General features: G+C 48.5%; 1 protein-coding gene across 1 annotated transcript in view; it reads left to right on the top strand.

The window, feature by feature from the left end:
- The window catches only part of Prkch (protein kinase C eta), a 209,214-nt gene that overhangs the window by 119,661 nt on the left and 71,033 nt on the right, over positions 1-18,520 (top strand). The window contains exons 6-9 of the mRNA XM_059279583.1: positions 1,024-1,153; positions 3,295-3,422; positions 6,277-6,420; positions 6,583-6,756. Of these exons, the coding sequence (XP_059135566.1) occupies positions 1,024-1,153; positions 3,295-3,422; positions 6,277-6,420; positions 6,583-6,756 (576 nt within the window). The remainder of the gene's footprint in view (positions 1-1,023; positions 1,154-3,294; positions 3,423-6,276; positions 6,421-6,582; positions 6,757-18,520) is intronic.

Below are 18,520 nucleotides of genomic sequence, written 5' to 3' on the forward strand. Positions count from 1 at the left end.
TTATACAGAGAGCTCTGGTGGAGAGAAAGAGGCTGAGCTTGTACAAGCACCTGCAGTGCTGAGTCTGGCTCCCTTCGTGTTCCTCTGTCGGCTCAGGCCTGATCCACAGCCTCTCTGAGCATCAGCCTGAAACATCTGTGTCTTGCTCATGCGTATTTGCGGCAGTTAAATGGACCTGACAAGTCCATTAACTGTAAAGAATGCTTGCTAAGCAAAGAGACCCCCGGCCTCCTTCAGCCTCACAGGGACTCCAGGGAAATGTCTCTGTGTGTAAAAGCTCCCGTTGCCTTTGCCTGGGATGGGTACATGCTCTAAATTCGGGAGGGAGAGAGCAGGGGGAGTGTTGTTGACACTCAGTGGACTTGCGAATGCTTGGGAGAGTCCAACTTGGGGACCGGTGATGACGGTGCACATGCAGGTTAGGGAACACACAGAGGGATGTGGACTGGAGCTCGTAAAGGAAAGAGGCCCGGAAAGTCCACAGAGGAGCAGTCATCATCCTGCCCTTTCTCGTGGTGCACCTGTAGTTTTGGCTTCAAACTGTGAGGCTGATCATAGAGCATATGGCGAGGAGGTACAGAGAAATGGCACAAGGGGAAAAACCATTAAGTCTGCACTCCCACTGTCCAAATGCAAACACCAGATGAAGCTTGGGAGGGTTGGGTGTGATGGCCGCTGCAGGGTCACTTTGGGATGGCTTCATTCCGTGACCCCATGTCTTCTGAGTGACACAGTTTCTAGAATTGAGAGAGAACTGTGATCTGAGTACAAAAGATGAGGGGAACATTTTAATTTCTGTTTCTTTCTCCGAATGGTGAACGCTCTAACACGCACCTGTATCTCAGCCCTGTCTTGTTCATGAAGCAAAATGTGCTGAGACTTGAACAGCCAGAGCTGAGCATAGTAGAATAATGCATCCAGAGCCCGGGTGTCATCGCGATACTCGGCCTTTGCTGTGCTCCCGTTGCAATTATTATTACAAAAGACGTTCTGAGGAGCTGAGCTGTCCTCCTCTCCCTCCAGATTGCAGAGCAGCGCTTCGGAATCAACATCCCACACAAGTTCAGCATCCACAACTACAAGGTGCCCACGTTCTGCGATCACTGCGGCTCCTTGCTCTGGGGGATAATGCGACAAGGACTTCAGTGTAAAAGTAAGACACAGAGGTGCTGGCCTCCCACGTCCCTGTGGCAACATCACACTATACGTGCGTGGAGTTCTGAAGGCTCAGAATCTGACCGAGGGCTGATGCTTTACACATCAGCATCTGAGTTGTGTTATTTACGTATAACTTGTTGAGCATGTGGTACACGTAAAGAGAATGGTATCTGATCCCTAAAATAATATTAGCAGATTCAATTAGGTGTTAAATCTAGTGGTCTACGGTGCTCGTTGTTAGCTACTTATTGCTGAGTGTAGACTGAGCGTTATGTTTTTAAAAGACATTTGCAAGAGGCACTGGAGGAAGTGTGGGCAAGATGGAGGGCCAGAAGAAGTTTGGGTCCTAAGCAAGCACTGGCTCTCACCAGAAGTAGGAGGCAGTTGGGCTGTCACTGTAGCAGGCGCTGTGTGGGTGGTCTGCAAGCGTCCGGTCACGTGACCGCAGGAGCAGATACGGCAAAGAGCAAAGTTTTGATGGTGGCTGGCACCTTACCAGCTGTACCCGGTGCTGTTCAGAGCTCTTGCCTTTTCAAAGGCTGTAAGTGGGGTGAAGGCCAGCCTGTCTTATGAGGGGTTGTTGGAGCCATTGGCCTGGAGTTCATCTCCCATTGATATGTGATTATCCGGCTGTCTGGGGGTGCGCCTGAAGCCTTATCAGACACACGCTAGGGTGACAGCTTCCGTTGGCCGTCTGGGACAGTCAAATTGCATCTGTCAGCAGAAGGGACCAAGTTCCAGTGAGGCATAGTGTGACACACGCCTCTAATCACGTCACCCAGGGAACTGACACGAGAACGTCATCAAGGGTTGATCTATGTAGTGAGATTCAGAGCAGCCTGGGGCACAGAGTAGGAAGAAGAAAACCAACACAAACAGAAACAGTGACGTTCTCTGCCCTCCTGCCCCAAGCATCCTTTTCATTCCCCTGGAACAGCAGCCAGCTCAGCTAGAGGCTTCAGCCGAGGCGCAGCTTCATGCCGACCTGGTGGTCTCACCTGAGCGAGCTGCTTTCCATTTTCTTCTGTTTCTAGCTAGTATACAGAACCATGCACGGGGCTCATCTACACTCCTCTGTCTCCAGTTACCTGAGAGCAGCATACTTCCAAGGACTTGGCTCCTGTGACTTCTGTTTTTATTGTCCCAGAATTTTTCTAAAAGGTCACTGTAGCATATATCCCTCTGCACCAGTCAGTTTCCCACGAAGCTACTGAAGCTTAAGCTTTGGGCCTTCCTCTGCTAATGTGGCGTTCTTTTCCATAAGAAGCTTCCCCCGATGACAAACTCAATCCCCATAAAGCCTAGACGGTGGTGTGCTTCCAAAGATGGACCGACTCCATCAAAGAGGCATTTGTCCCACGTGATGGCTTCAGTCGGGCCGTCCATCCGCAGGACCCACTTCCAGAAACCAGATAGGAATTGATTTCTGCTGATTGGACCTTAGAGCCTTCACAAGCACAAGAAGTATAGCTTACTCTGCTCACTTCTCCAAATGTCATTTGCCTTGACCTTCAAGGACTTGAAAGGTTGCTTTTTTTTCTTCCCCTACTTAACAGTTAGAACCACAGCCCCACAGGATATACCCTGTGAGCTAGGAGTGCCACCCAACCACAAGAGTACCCAGAAAGAAGCTGTACAAAGCTCTCTCCTCTCAAAAAACCCACCTCTACCTTGTTTGAACAGTGACCTAGCTGCAGCTTGTCGATGGCTGCTTTTTATTTCTCTGCTAATCGGGAGGAGGGGGTAACGTCAGTTGGCACGATTCTGCCTTGTCTGATGGCCTGCGATTGTCACTGTGATAAACATTTTAATCTTTATATTGTATCTTGCTGCCAAGGCAGCAGCGACTGTTACACGGGATTTAGATGAGTCTCTCCCATCAAGTCACAGGCAAAAGGATGGAAATCTATTATTTAAAATCTGTTGTTCTATAATGGGCTAGGATTTCTGCTTCTGCACAAATCAGAAATAGATAAAATGCCAGGAATTGTTCTAAGTGTGAGTTTGATTTTGTGAGACGACATTGTCAGCCTGTGGTATTATTCTTCTGTCACAATCCTTAGGCTATTAATGTTCTCCACAGCCCGTAGTGACTTGGTTCTTTTGTGACTCTGGATTCTGTTTTCTTTCCTCCAGTATGTAAAATGAATGTACATATTCGATGTCAGGCCAATGTGGCCCCAAACTGTGGGGTGAACGCTGTGGAGCTTGCCAAGACCCTGGCAGGGATGGGTCTCCAACCCGGAAATATTTCTCCAACCTCGGTGAGCTCTTTGCCTTTGGCTGTCTATTGAAAGTTATTCAGGTGTGGTGAGCCCAAGTGAGAGAACAGAGAACATAATCTCAGCAAATACACTGAACAGGTCCACTGCACTCAACAAAAGCATTTCTCTCCCATCCAAGAGTCTATATACATTTATGGCAAGAAACAGTGAGCATGTACATGTATCAGGAAGCAAGAGAAAGGAATCCCCCTGCTCCTTAAAATCAGCTTCCCATCCATTTGCTCTGGTAAAGATCGCAGAACCTAGATGCCTAGAGTGGGCCGCTGGCTGGTGACCAAGCTGGACAATTGGCCTGTAGCCACAAGTCTCAGCTTCCTTATCTCCGAAGGGATTGAAGGTGACGAATCCTGCGATTCTCCACTTCCCTACACTGCATTGTGTGTTCGGGGTTGAGAATTCCTCTCTTCCGTTCTGCAGCTGATAGCTCCTTCCTCTGGACACTTGGGAATGGGTGGAGTGGTTCAGTTGCCCTGGCCGTGTGTGGTCCTGCAACCTCCCTAAGTGGCATCCAGCTGATGTTGTCCCTCCAAGCCTCGGCTGCTTCCCAGTTCTTCCTTCTGCCTTCCTGGCCAGTGTCCCCGGTGGGCTGGGACAGAGCCATGGCCGGGTGGCTGTGAGATCTGAAGGGGGTAGTGTGAGGGAAGTTCAGAAAAATCCTAGACCCACGGTGAAGCCATCCCTGAGTACTTCGGAAGGAAGTCCACTCACTGAGCTTCTTACTTGCTGAGAAAGCAGCAGCACTAGCTGTTCATTCGCTTTTACAGAAAGGCTCCTGCCCAGATCAGGGCCCTGCACTAACAGTGTGCTTCAGGAAGGCCCTGGGAAGGTCCACCTCTGCATGTTTGGGGGTAGGCAGGTAGGATGCTAAAATGGTGAGGGGGGCGGAGTCCTAATGCATTGGATGGTGGGTCCTGAAATGGGAATGTTAAGGATTTCTGGCTGCAATATAGCAGGCTATGTGACCCAGTAGCCCCTGAATGGGCAATGCCTCCTTGTCTGCCAAACCAAGTACCTTCAGTATTATGATATTTAATAGTGGGAAACCAGATTTACCCGCCGACAGCACATCATTAAAAAGAGAGAATTATAAGTAACCAAAGAGAAAAATGGGTTTTAAAAGGAGATTAAGGAACACTGGCTCTTGAGTCTTTAGCTCTAACCAAGAGTTCGGGTTGAGGAAGTAAAATTTAAGCTGGGACCACTTTTCTATTATTGAAACGTTTACAAGAGATTGGGGAGGGGGGAACCTAGAAAAACCACTGTATTTTAAATATGATCCGTTTTATTATATTGTTATCCCTGTTTTAGGGTGTTAAATATCTAAGATCCTTGAAGGTGCAGGCTGTGGCATATTGGTTTATTTTCAACTTTGCTTAGAAGTCCCACCAGGGCCTAGAGTCCTAGGCACATCCTTTTAAACTAGATATGTCAAAGACTTCAAAATTTGTATCCTCAGAGTGAGGGAGCAGCTCAGTGGCAGGGTACTTTTCTAGCATGCATGAAGCCTTGGGGTCCATTCATAGCACCTCAAAGGACAACAAAACAAACAAACAAACAAACAAAAAACAACCAAACAAGAACAGCCTCCCGGGGGCTGGAGACATGGCTCAGTACTTAAGAGCAAGTACTGTTCTTGAGAAGACCAGATTCCAGGTCCCAACACCCATATCAGTGGTTCACAAACCTAACTTCAACTCCAGTGGATCCAAACCCCTCTTCTGGCCTCCATGGCACCTCCGCACATGTGCACATGTCCACACACGGACACATACACATTTAATAATAATAAAAATAAATATTTCCAGAAGCAGCCTGTGTTCTCAAAAGGCATTCAAAGATGTATAAAGTAAATGTGACCATTGAAAAAATAATACTGTGTGCAATAAGACAATAATTGAGTCATATTTTTAAATTCAGTATGAGAATATGTGCCTTTGTATATTGTTTTTTTTAAAAATGTATATGGAAAGGAGGCTGGTGAGGTTTTAGATATTTAACATTTACCCATCGTAATTCTTGTTGTTCCTATTTTACATTGAATTTTATTTATATAATTTAAGTTTTTGTATTAAAAACACACATTCCTGTCTGGCTGCGGTGACTCTCTGAGCAAACACAAAAACCAGCCTTTGCATGGAGTGGTCACTAGATGGCTCTCCTGGAATTGAGTGCTCCGTGGAGAAGCCATGGGAGAAGAAACCGCAGTGACCAGTGTAGCTAGAGTTTTCCTGCCTGGCCCACAGTCAGGACAAATCTCTCTCACCTGCCAGTCCCACAGCCACTCAGACCCGACCAAGTAAACACAGAGACTTATATTGCTTACAAACTGTATGGCCATGGCAGGCTTCTTGCTAACTGTTCTTATAGCTTAAATTAATCCATTTCCATTAATCTATACCTTGCCACATGGCTTGTGGCTTACCGGCATCTTCACATGCTGTTTCTCATCGTGGCGGCTGGCAGTGTCTCTTCCCACCTTCCTGTTCTCTCAGTTCTCCTCTCTGTTAGTCCCACCTATACTTCCTGCCTGGCCACTGGCCAATCGGTGTTTTATTTATTGACCAATCAGCAACACACTTGACATACAGACCATCCCACAGCAGACCAGCCTAGGACGCTGGCATCTTCATTTTTGCCCAAACTTGGGTGCATTCTCCACACAGCAGCGCATGCATACAGACCAGATGGGGAGGTGGTTTTGAGTTGGAGAACATCCGCCCAGGACTGACTTCTCCACGCGCCGGATAAAGGCTGAGACCGCTCACTGCTAGGATGGTCTGTCTCCCTCTCCAGACCAGCCTCCTGCTCACAGTAATTTCTGTGTTCCTTGCAGAAACTCATTTCCAGATCGACGTTAAGACGGCAGGGAAAGGAGGGCTCCAAAGAAGGAAATGGGATCGGTGTCAACTCTTCCAGCAGATTCGGCATCGACAACTTTGAGTTCATCCGGGTGTTGGGGAAGGGGAGCTTCGGGAAGGTGAGTCTGGGCTTTGATCGGCTGGAGTGAAGTAACAAGCATGCTGTGTGTGTGTGCTGTGTGTGTACATGTATGGATGTGGGTGCACACTGGTCCTTCTCATGTGTACACCACACCCTCAACCCTCTAGTGGCCCTCACGCTCACTCCTGCTTCTCTCTAGGTGATGCTCGCCAGGATAAAGGAGACAGGGGACCTGTACGCTGTGAAGGTGCTGAAGAAGGATGTGATCCTGCAGGATGACGATGTGGAATGCACCATGACTGAGAAGAGGATCCTGTCCTTGGCTCGCAACCACCCCTTCCTCACCCAGCTGTTCTGCTGCTTTCAGACTCCTGTGAGTATGACTGGTGCTCCCTTCCTGCCTCACAGCCTTCTGTCTTCAAGAGCTGAGACAAGAGTGAGAGGTTGACCATGTCAGGAAGTTGTGTGGAATGGGCTCTCAAGACATTGGCCACTTCTGATGACCTGGGCAGACCCCTTCCTTCATACTGTCCCATAGAAGGGTCACCTCAAGGGTTGTGCCTTGATGTTGAAAAGGCCTTCACACATGGATTTTCCTACAGCAGAGAAGTTATGGAAGTCTAAGAGGAAAGTAAATGTCATGGATTTTCTTGGTGAATTTGGCTGTGGTTCTTCTATATTCTGGATAGGCTTGACCCTGAGTGAAAGGGTTGAGAAGGACGCAGAAAGAGCACCTGTCTTGATTCATCCCAAGACCTTGCTCCAGGCCTTAAAGACCCTTTGTCTGGTACCTTGGACTAGTTGTGGGATTGGACTCTGCCTGTGATGTTAAGAGTAGCAATGCAGAATGCTCTCTGCTGTAATCAGTAGAATGCCGAGCTAATGATAGTTTAAACAAACAAACAAACCAGGGCGGTCTTGGTTCATTTGAACAATGGTTCTTACTGATTCACACAATGTAAAATCAGGTGGTGACTCCTGGGGTTGGATTTATGGCCCAGCGCCATTGGACATGTCTCTAATGTCTTCTACTCGGTGGCTCTGACTATTTGTTGTACCTTTACACATCCCACTTGGACAGGACAGCATCCAAAACAGAGGCCAGTGAGTGGCATGGACCACTCTCCTTACTTAGTCTTGGGCCATCTTTTTTAGCAACAGGAGCTGGGAGAGGAGATACCTCACCAAGATGAGCCAACGAATCATGGCTATCTTACACCAATGGGACCATTCTTGGGGCCAGGTCCCTCTGCTGCCTTTTTAGAGTTGGGTCCATACCTGGGTTTCTCTTATCAGCAAAGAGGGAAGGTGACCTCTGTGAAGGCACCCAGGTTCCAACAGATGAGCCAGAATTTTCCTGCTGCCTGGGAGACTGAACCCTGGGCATGTCCCTCGGCTGTGCGGCCATCAGGGAACCTGAGGTGCTGTGGGAACACACAGGCCATCTCTCTTGACTGGAGATGGCAATTAACAGCTAAGCTGAGGCCAGAAATGAGGCTTTGAATTTGTTGGCAAGGAGGGCGCTCCCCACAGTGAGTAAACAGCTCCCACAGACCTAGGGCTGAGGCAGAGCATCAGGTGTGAACAAAGCTCAGCACAGCTGAGGAGGGCCTGAGTGGAGGAGGAACTGCACAGGAAAGCAGGACCAGGCTGTGGAATGCAGCAGAAAGACACGGAAGAAACTGAAGTGGAGATATGACAGGCCAGGCTGTGATCTCCTTACACTAGGCGGCACATGCATCCACCAGCATCCTCCAAGCGTCTTGGTCCTCACAGTCACAAGAAGCCTTTCAAGGAAATTTTTGGCACATAAAAGCATATGCACATTATATGCACATCACCCTTTAAAAAACAAGCGGGGCTGGAGAGGCTGCTTGCTCAGCAGTTGAGTACTGGTTGCTCTCCCAGAGGACCCAGTTTCAATTCCCAGCATCTACAGGGTGCCTAACTGTCTGTAACTCCAGTGCCAGGGATACTGATGCCCTCTTCTGGCCTCTGCAGGTACCAGGCATGCATGTAATACACAGACATAAATGCAAGCAAAACACCCATACACATAAAATAATTTTAAAAATAAAAATATAAACAGAGCTAAAAATATAAACAGTACTATACTTTGACTATGATTGCACACATTTTTAAACACAGTAATAGTAATCTTGGAAATTGTTTCATATTTGCATACATCTAGCTGCTTCGTTTTTAGTAGCTGTATAGTATTTTATGTTAAGAACATACTATGCCAGTCATGGTGGAGTATGCCATTAATTCTAGCACTCAGGATGCCGGGGCAGGCGGATCTTCGTGGTTTCAAGGACAACCAGGCCACACAACACTATATATTTAGACCTTAGTGCACACACACACACACACACACACACACACACACACACACATATAATTGCATATAATATATAATTTACTTATTTATGATTAATTACTTACCTGGTCTTTTATTTCAACTCGTCTTGAAACAAGTCCCCTTGTACTTTTATCTTTTCATGTTTATAGAGCAGTTCTACGTGGCATATTATTTAAAATTTGGATAGAGTCCACTTGTGCCCTCCTCCATCATAGTTAAACTTGGCTAACATTTTAGGGTCGGCCTTCGAAGCATTGCTCTGATAGCTTGATGTCTGCCATCTTATTTAATCTGTGCAGTGGCCCCATGTGGTAATAAAATTTTAGAGGGCACAGGGATTCCTCACTTAGCCACTGAAGTCTTTATTAGCATTGGTGGCCCTTTCCTAGTGAAGGTCTGATGTTTGGCCACAAGGTGGCAGTGGTGACTGCAAAGTGGTCTTGATTTCTCCACCAGAACAGTGACACTCTGGAGCTTTTTAAAAGGGTGTGGATCACAGTGCTGTCTCCAAAACAAAGGCCAAGGGGAATGTTCCTGACCTCCAGGCTAGAGGATGGAAGGAGTAATGAGGAGCAAGAACCAAATGAGTTCTACCTATGGCTCTCCGGGGATTCTGGGGAGTCGGGTGCTGAACTCCCACCTGCAGGGTATCCTCAGGGTCTACCCCAGTCACTGTAACACCAGGTATAAAGGACTGAAAACACTAGTCGCCACAAGGAATGGCAAAGTTAGATGACTCCAGCTACTTGATTCTGCAAGCCAGGGCCTCTCAACTGAGAAGTCAGGTGCTGACTGTGGCCCGCTCAAGAGCTCAGCAGGGAGCCCAGGTAGGGCATGGGAGTTCCCCACCTTCAAGCTGTCTGCCAAATGCCATTTCACTGGGAGGGTCTTTGTTCAAGAATGTGACGTCCCTTGTGGCCCTATAGAATCCCTTTCGCTGAAGCCCAGATGAGGAGGGAGCTCACTAAGAGCCTCTTGGGCTGATAGTGGTGGAGACATGGTTCAAGTGTAGGTCAGGCTGACTCTGGCCCATGCATGGGTCATGTGTAGTCTCGCACCGCACAGGAGTGTCGGCCCACCAGCTGCTGAAGCGTTCGCCTGCCACAGAGCTGTCAGGACTAATGATCGGAGTTCTTCTCGGTCTTCCTGTGTCTAAATGGCCTGAGTGGGTTGTCAAAACCTCCAATCCTGGTCACAGGAGGAGAGTGAGGCCTCTGTGAGGATCCCATGAGAGGATAAAGAGACTTCTCAGGGTTCAAAGGTGAGGCTGACCGGCAGGTTGCCAATGCCCTAGTGGATAAAAGCATGAAACTTCTTCTTAAATGCTGAGGCTACTCTGTGATGAACACCCACTTCCCCACACTAGAGGCAACCATCCCAGAGCTCCCCACATAGAAACCATGAAGTGGGAACTCCTTCTGTTCTTGCCAAAAAAAGAAAACAATAAGCAAATTTCAAATACTAGCTACTTTACCAAGTTTTCTGTATAGGTTTAGGAATCCATAAACTTCTCTGCCCAAACCTCTCCATAAATATTATTATTTATAAGGGTAGAAATAAGTTAGGATTCTCAAACCTTCTGATAGCACCATACTTTCTAACACTTGGGGAATAATAACCTTTATTAAGACTTGTAAAAGCTGTAGGATCTACTGGTTTTATTTTTCGTTGTCTCAACTAACAGAAACAGTGTGAGGATGAGATGGATGTACATAAGGATGGTTAATTTGGGGCGGCAAGATGTGGTGGGTAAAGGCACTTGTCGCTGAACCTGACGACCTGAAATTGATCCCTGGGACCTACATAGTAGAAGGAGAGAACTGATTCCGTAAAAGTTGTCCTCTGATCTCCACATATCTGCTGTGGCATACACACACACACACACACACACACACACACACACACACACACACATACACACACACACACACACAATGCTTTTTAAAGATACTTAATTTTTAAAGATGGTTAATGTCTATTATTAGTCCACTGCTAATATTTTTTGATTGACAGCTCCTCGGTCATCCCACCCTCAGCCCTGGTACCCATCATTGCTCACTCTGCTCATGGGAATATTTTGGATTTGATTTTTCTGTGTCTGGTTTATTTCTCTTAATCTTCTCCAGCTCCGTCTGTGTTGCCACAAATGACAGGGTCTCCTCCTGTTTTAAGGTTGAGTGACATTTCATTGTACGTCTACCCCGCATTTTCTGTGTTCGTTCATCCATAGCTTTGTCCATTCATCCATACCATCAATAATGCTGCAGTGAGCGGAGCATGCAGATCTCTCTTCAATATGCTGACTTCATTTTCCTTGGATATACACCGAGCTAATGCATAATGGTTGGATCATATGCATGTTCCATTTTAATTTTCGAGGTATCGGCATATAGTTTTGGACAGTGGTTAACTGATCCACAGTCCTGCCATCAGTGTGCATGGTCCATTTTCCTCCTCACTCTTGCTGGCATCCAGTGCCTTTCATCCTGTTAATAGGAGTTCTGGCAGGGGAGAGGTGGTATCCCAGCGTGGCTTCAATTTGCATTTCTCTGATGGGTAGTGGTGGCAAGCATTTTTGTTTCATGCATTTATTGACCATTTATAGTTCTTCTTTGGAGAAATATCTATTTAGGTCCTTTTCTCTGTTTTAGATTTTCGGAGTTGTTTATTTTCCTACCATTTGAGTTAAGTTGAAACAACCTGAGCTTTCAGCAAAGGGAGTACACTTAAATAATGTACTAACGGAAGAGGATTTTCTTCTAGGTCTGATGGCACATACCTGTAGTCCCAGACAGGGCATGTGAGGTAGCATCATTTGAGTGCATGAGTTCCAGACCCTGCTGGTCAGTTTAAAAAAAAAAGTACTTTGTATCAGATACTGTCATAAGCATCTGACATGTATGATTGATGGCATCTCGTTGTCATTCTGTAGGATAGATACAGTTATTATCTTTGCTTTGTTGGTCGTTCAGGGAAACATGGAAATATCAAAACACTCCCTCCAAACCCAACACTTTTAGGAAACCACGGAACTAGAAGGTTCCAGGAAAGAACACAGAATTTACAAAGGTGAGCGAACGAATCCCCACCAAGTTCTGATCAAGACGGGGAACTGGCTCTCGTTCCCCACAAATGCACCAGCGGGAAATGATGCCAAAGGTCTCACCAGGACTACGGTTGGATGGTGGGATTGCTGGGGAAGGGCATACTATTTCAGATATGCGTTAGGTTTTGTTTGAAACAACAGATAGTGAGAATAAGGCATTATTAGTAAGGAGAGCACTTGGTCACCAGGGACCTAGGTCTCAAATCCAGTGCGTGCTTCACTCCTCAGTCCTGTGAAGTTATTCACTTCCGGGTCCTTTCATCTTCATTCATGGCTGTCAGCCTCTTGGCATTTATGGCCTGGAATGGAGACCCCACTGCCTTCCTCCCGCAGGTTTACCACCTGAGTAGAAGGAGCTCGGCTGAGGCCGGGGAGGGAGAACCGAGCTACTGAGCTTGCAAGAGCCAAATAGGTGGTAGGTGATAAGAGGCCAGCCAGAGGGAGAGGCTGGGGGCGGAGGGGGGGGGAGCGGGGACACTGAAGACAGAAAGGGCAGGAAGGGGGAGTGGCAGAATCAATATTGGACAGATGCGTTAGTCTTTGTCCAGAGAGAGACCCAGTTTCAGAGCAGGGGTTCTGGTGGGAAAACACAGGACACCCTATGCCCATCCCCGGGGAGAGGGCTGCATTGAGGTCCCTCCTCACTCCTTAGGGGTTTAGCTCTGTCTCCCTCAGCTTCTCTGGTGGCTGTGAACCACCGAGGCTCCCAGAGCTGGGAGGGAGAGAACTGGTTCTCTGCAGTAGAGGTTTCCTCAGAGAGCTGGGGCTGCTGGCCTTCCTGGGTCAGCCCTGCAGATGGAGCGCCTACCAGCCCAGAGGGATCCACTGTTTCCCATCTGTGGGTCAGCACAGCCAAGGCCCGATTTCTGAAGTGAGATTGTTCAGGGTCTGTGCACACAGGCATGAGACGCTCTCAGCAGATTCCAGTATGTTAGGGAAGTCACTCGGCAACACTAGGGCCAGGGAGCATTGCTTTCTCCGTATTTTTCTCTTGTCTCTTAGTTATTAGTAAAGCAGTGTGTGTAAATGTGAGAAAGGAGGTATTCTTCCACCCCCTTTTCGGGCCGGTGATAGCATCAGAATCTTGAGTTAAATAAAGTTCAGTCTCTCGCTTTCCCAGCACCCAGTGTCTTTAAGAAATTCCTTGTTTTCTATTTTAATCAGTTAGGCATCTCCATCCAAAAATATGTCCATTCTTCCTAGTGGGCAGGAAACCTCTGGAAGGGGTCTCGAGTGGGTCGTGACTGCATATACAGGGCAGGGGTAGATTAGCCAGAGCCCACTCTGCGCTGAACACTGGGCTTCGGCAGCCTGGCCAGTCCCGGTGTATCCTGAGCTGCTGCAAACAGCTGGATTAGGAAGGAGGCACACTCAGCTCCCGTCATGGCATCTGCTCCCCATGCTTCGATGCTGTGCCGTCCTGGGCAAGGAGAAGAGACCCCAAGGCGGCAGGTTAGGAGAGAAGAAGAAGAGACAAAGGTGATGAGCGTCTGAGGAGGCCCCTGTTAGCTTCAGCATGCCTGGATGAGTCTTGGAGTCTAAATGTGCCTGTTCTGCAGGATGGGTGAAATGCAGAAGCTGGAAGTTCACTGAGACCCAACATTCATTCTGGATGCTTCTACTCATCACCGCTGCCTCAGAAAGTAACTGCTGTTCAGTAAATACCTGTTGGGCAAAATATCTTGCAATACTCAAAACAATCCTGGAAGGTGAAGATGTTTTTGTCCTTGTAACGGTTTGGATAGCTGAGGTCCACAGAGGTTAGACAGTCCATCCTGTATGAGCAAGAGCCAGTATGTGCATTCTTGACTGGCTTATGCAGCTCTGTGCTGTGTCTGTTACAGTGTGGTGAGAAATCTCCCCTCTCCACAGTGTCTACATCTGAGAAGAATATATAACTGTGTTTTCCTGTCATATGTGTTCTCTGGCTTTTTGTGAAGCACCTAAGGATATTTCCTCTGATCTCTCCGGAACTAGGTTTCCTCCTTTCCCTGAGCAGTGACTATTTCACATGCCATTTGGTCAGCTTATGGGTCATTGGTTGTCGTTTGCCTTTGGCTCACATGGAAATAGAAAGCAAACTAGAACACGGTATTGGTGTTTCCCATCTCTGCTTGCTCCCAGCCCATCAGCGTGTTCCATCTTTCTTTTAGGTTGGTAGCTATGGAGACAGGTCCACAGACCAGATTAGGATGTCTGGACCATGCTGTGTGTTTGGCGGACCTCTTCAACTGACAGCCTCTGGGGACGGTGTGCAGGGGGCCACCTTCAGGCATGGGATTTGGGCTTCTGTCCTCTCAGGCTACCAGGCCTCTGACTTCCTGTTGGTAAACAGGGTCTTGAACATGAATGGGGGACAAAAAGATTGAGAAGGTCGAGCTGTTCCTCTGCCCCTGTCTCTGGCTAGGTCTGCAGGATACTTGGTGTAACTCGATCTGCAAACCATCGTTGTTGAGGTTGCTTACCTCTACCTGGCTTGTTTATGGCTCTCACCAACACTGACAACCTAGAGGGTAAGCAGCCCCAGCATTTTCACATCTGGAAAGATGTTTTGTGGCACTGTGTGGCATTTCCCTTGATGTCCCCAGTCTTCACCAGAGTTAGCCTCGGCCACGTGTGCTCACAGTGACTGGAAGTGTTGGAGCTGGTGATTGCGTAGTTATGGTTTTCGCTGACCACAATGAGTCACGTTACCAATCCCCTGTCTTCAACGGTGCCCTTGGATGTTCAAGTGGCAAGGCTGGCTCCCGGACTGGAAAGGAGGTGGTCTGGTGAAAAGTCAGTCCTTCCTCTTGGTCTGGAGGTAGGCTGGCACATGTGAGTGGTGGCGGGAGGCTGACCTTGGTAAGTGTGGATCGCTGACCTTGAACTCTGGATCCTGGGGAAGCTCTGACCCATGTGTCAGGCTTTCTGCAAAAGTTCAACCAAATCAACCAAGACCCAAGTCAACTAACACCCTAGTTTCTGCATTGCCTGCACATAGTCTCTGGGATGTTGGGTAGGCTCCCACCTTGACTGGCATGGCTGTCCAGACAGGGTCTAAAGCTATGTCTGTAGCTGGAGTGAGTCCACCCCACCCAGGAGACAGTTAAGCAGTTGTAAAAACCCGACCTTCTTGGACAGAAACCATAGGCTGTCATGTGTTCTAGTTTTGAAATACTTGAGTTTCTTGTAACTACTCCAGATCACTGGTTGGAACTAAGTTATGCCTGTCTCTCCTGGGCCCCAGAAACAGCCAGTGCTTCTCAGGAGTGGAGACAGCCTTGTTGCAAGTTAGCTTGTGGCACAAGGTGGGAAAGCATTTAGACCATGAATATGGAGCACCTGTGACAGGAAGCCCCGACTTAGCCCTGAGGACACAGTAGGACACAAAGAAGAGCAGCCTCTGCCTCCATGTAGCTGGCGTAGGAAGCTGTGGGTCTGAAGCTGTCTTATGTGGGTAGACTGTCTTATGGTGGCCAGCCAGCCATGGGAGGCTATTCTTAATTTCCACTCTGGTCAAGCTCTGTATAGCCACCTGCTAGGAAGGAAGTGTAGGGTATTTAAAAGCTGTATTTGCATGTCCAGTGCGTGCTTATTTTTAAGGACACTGGAGTGAATTTGGGATCTGCTGATGATTATTAGGAAGGGCTGATTCAAGCCCCACATTGCCTCTGGCTAGTGATTGGTGCTGAACTGCTATAATATACAGGCTCACGTCGGGAGGCAGGATGGGAGAATGGCAGGCCTAGCTTGCTTCCCTGCTCACCTAGATGTTTGTGCGGTCTTCTCGCACTGACATCTCCCGCTCCAGGCCACGGGGACACTTGTGTGCCTCCCTGCCTACTGCCACAGAACCTCAGGAGCCATCAAGTCCCACTGTACCACTCTTCCCTGGGGCTCCCTTTCCTGCTTTCTGCAGTCAGTTAGCACTGCCCTGTCTCGCTGTTATATTCCTGTGGACTAGAGAGAGCAATGTGCCCTTTCTTCCCTGCAGGGCCAGCCAGGGCATTCCTGCTTCTCTTCCGGGGGAGGCTTCCAGCTTGCAGTCTGCTCATTCAGCAGAAGAGCCCATTCCTCCCTACCCACTTCTGCCCTGCCATCAACCATCTCTCAGGAGTGTTGGAACTCTGCCCAGAGCCCCTTCACTCCATCCTCAAGGTGGACGGCATTTTAAAGGTTAAAGTGATGTAACATATAGTCCCCCATCAAAACAGGAGTTCCATTTTCCGCCTCCACTTCCAACCATACCCGTTTTTTCCATTTCTTTGCCTTGTTCCTTGGGAAGCCACTTGCCCCGGCGTTTTCCTGCTCGATTCCCCCCTCCCTCTCCTGGGAGCACAGAACCACATTCTCTTTGGTATTTTCTGAGGAAACATGAAGTACGGATGAGCTACTGTCCACAGCTTCTTTACCAACCTCCGTCTACGGATGGTAAAAGCCACTTAGGGTGAGTTAGACGCAATCACGAAACCCAGCTAATAAAGTAGGGTTGGGCTACATCTTGGTTCAAGTTCCTCTTCTGAAGTCTATAGAATGCGGGCCTGATGTTTACCTGATTAGCTCCTCTTTATTTGGGCTTTAGGACAGATCTGCAGAGAAAGTTCCTTTTCACGTTGCCCAGAGCATATCCCCTGTCCCATGACCCGTCTCAGGGCTGGTGAACTGTTATCATTTGCTGTGAGCCGTAAATACGATCCTCTTCCTTGTCCAGTGCCAGGCTGTGTGACCTCTTTTAACACATGGCGGGATAAGCCTCTCTCGGAGGGCTGTGCTGTGCATTGCAGGCCATCCAGCATGATCCTTGCTAGGCGTTCACTAGCTCTCAGTCGTGCCCTTGAGTTATCACCAGGTATTCCTTGAGGAATCTGCCTTGGCTGAAAACTGTGGTCTCCCATGAGCGTCCAATCATCGGTTCTCAGTGTCTAGTCATGCGGGCTAAAAGACTGTTTCCTACAGAGAAAGTGAAGTGTGTCCTACTATCCTCATAAAAGAGTACATGGGCCAGCAAGATGTCTCAGTGGGTAAAGGTGCTGACCACCCAGCCCCCCTGCCCAAGTCCAGTCCTGGAACCCGCACGGAGGAAGGAGAGAATTGATTCCTACAAGTTTTCCTCTGACCTCCACATAGGAGCCATGGCATGCACCTGCCTGCACCCACATGAACACACACACACACACACACACACACACACACACACACACACATCAATATGATTAACTAGGGGACAGCAAAAGTGTGCAGTGTTCGTTCGGTGTGAGTGAGGACCTGACTAGTGTTCTGCCATCTCTTCTTAGCCTAGAAGTCTGCTGCACAACAAGGCAGAGCTGTGGGGTGCCTAGGGCATCGAGGAGCCAAATACGAGTTCACTGAGTGTGAGTTTTAAGTGGGTTGTGCCAAACACAGTGTGGGCGAAATGCACAGCATCTCTTGTTTCGGTATTTAACCACTATTCTTTCACGTTATCGACAAGGCATCAAGCCAGCGCTTTTTATGGAAGCTACCATCTCCACTGAGGCCCACCTGGGAGGCCTGTCTGTGAGTCAGGACCTTGTCCTGTACAGGGCACACAAGGCTAGATGTCACAAACCGATAATCAAACCTCTAGAAAGATTCCCCAACTGATATGGAAATACTTGCTAATGACAATGTGAGTGTGTTTTGAGGGAGAGCAAACCTGTGGTTTTCTTTTTTGGCCCAGGGCAGTGATCTCCAGAGTGAACTGGCAAGAGGCCTGTCAGGGGTGGCTGCGGTTCCAGCCATTGGGGAGCTTGGGGAGAGTGAACTCTGAGGAACCGCACTGGGGGAATGCAGGAAACAGTTCAGGTGGGAGACTGCATCTCCACAGCCTCTTGATCTAGTAGAAGCTGTAACAGAAAATCTCCACTCCCTGTGTGTGGAGACAGAAGGGAGGAGAGCTGCAGAGGGTAGTCCACACCAGGGCAGAGATGGGTGGGGAGCAGGCGGAAGGAAGGCCCGTAAGTGCTTTCACAGGAAGAGATGCAAATGCTAAGAAGTCAGGCCACCAAAGAACTTGGAGGCGTTTCTTGGATCTGGCAGAAAGTGGTGGGCATCTCTGTTCTTCATTTTACAGCTTTTGCGGGGCTGGTCTCAGCTCCATCCACTTGTCTGGGGTTTTCCTGCTGGCTTAACAGCATCCTCTCCCCGAACAGCCCTTCCGCTCTGTTTACCCCGACTGTCCACCATCGTAGGAGAACTGTGCTCTTCATTACTTTCCCCTGGCTGTGGCAAATGACCTGATGGAAGCAACCTAAGGACGGGTTTGTTTTGGCTCACAGCTCGGAAATACAGTCCAGCACTTGGGGGAAGTCATGACAGCAGGAACCGGAAGCAGCTGGTCACATGACATGCACAGCCAGGAGACAGAGATGAACACTAGCACCCAGCTTGCTTTCTCCATTTTATACAGTTGGGGACCCCAGTCTGTGGGGTGGTGCCACCCACATTTAGGGTGAGCCTGCCCATGTCAATTGACCTAATCTAGAAAGTCGCTCACAAGTTTGTCTTCTAGAGGTTCTAGATCCTGTCAAGGTATTGCCCTCATCTGGCACGCGGGCTAGTCAGGATTCATTATAAGACGTGGCTGTAACAAGTCCTTGCTGCCAGAAATGCACTTGCCTCCGGGGTTGTGAATCCCTCCAGGTTCAGAGTCCAGGTTCCTAAAGATCT

Source organism: Peromyscus eremicus, chromosome 14, assembly GCF_949786415.1.
Source record: "Peromyscus eremicus chromosome 14, PerEre_H2_v1, whole genome shotgun sequence".
Lineage (NCBI taxonomy): Eukaryota > Metazoa > Chordata > Mammalia > Rodentia > Cricetidae > Peromyscus > Peromyscus eremicus.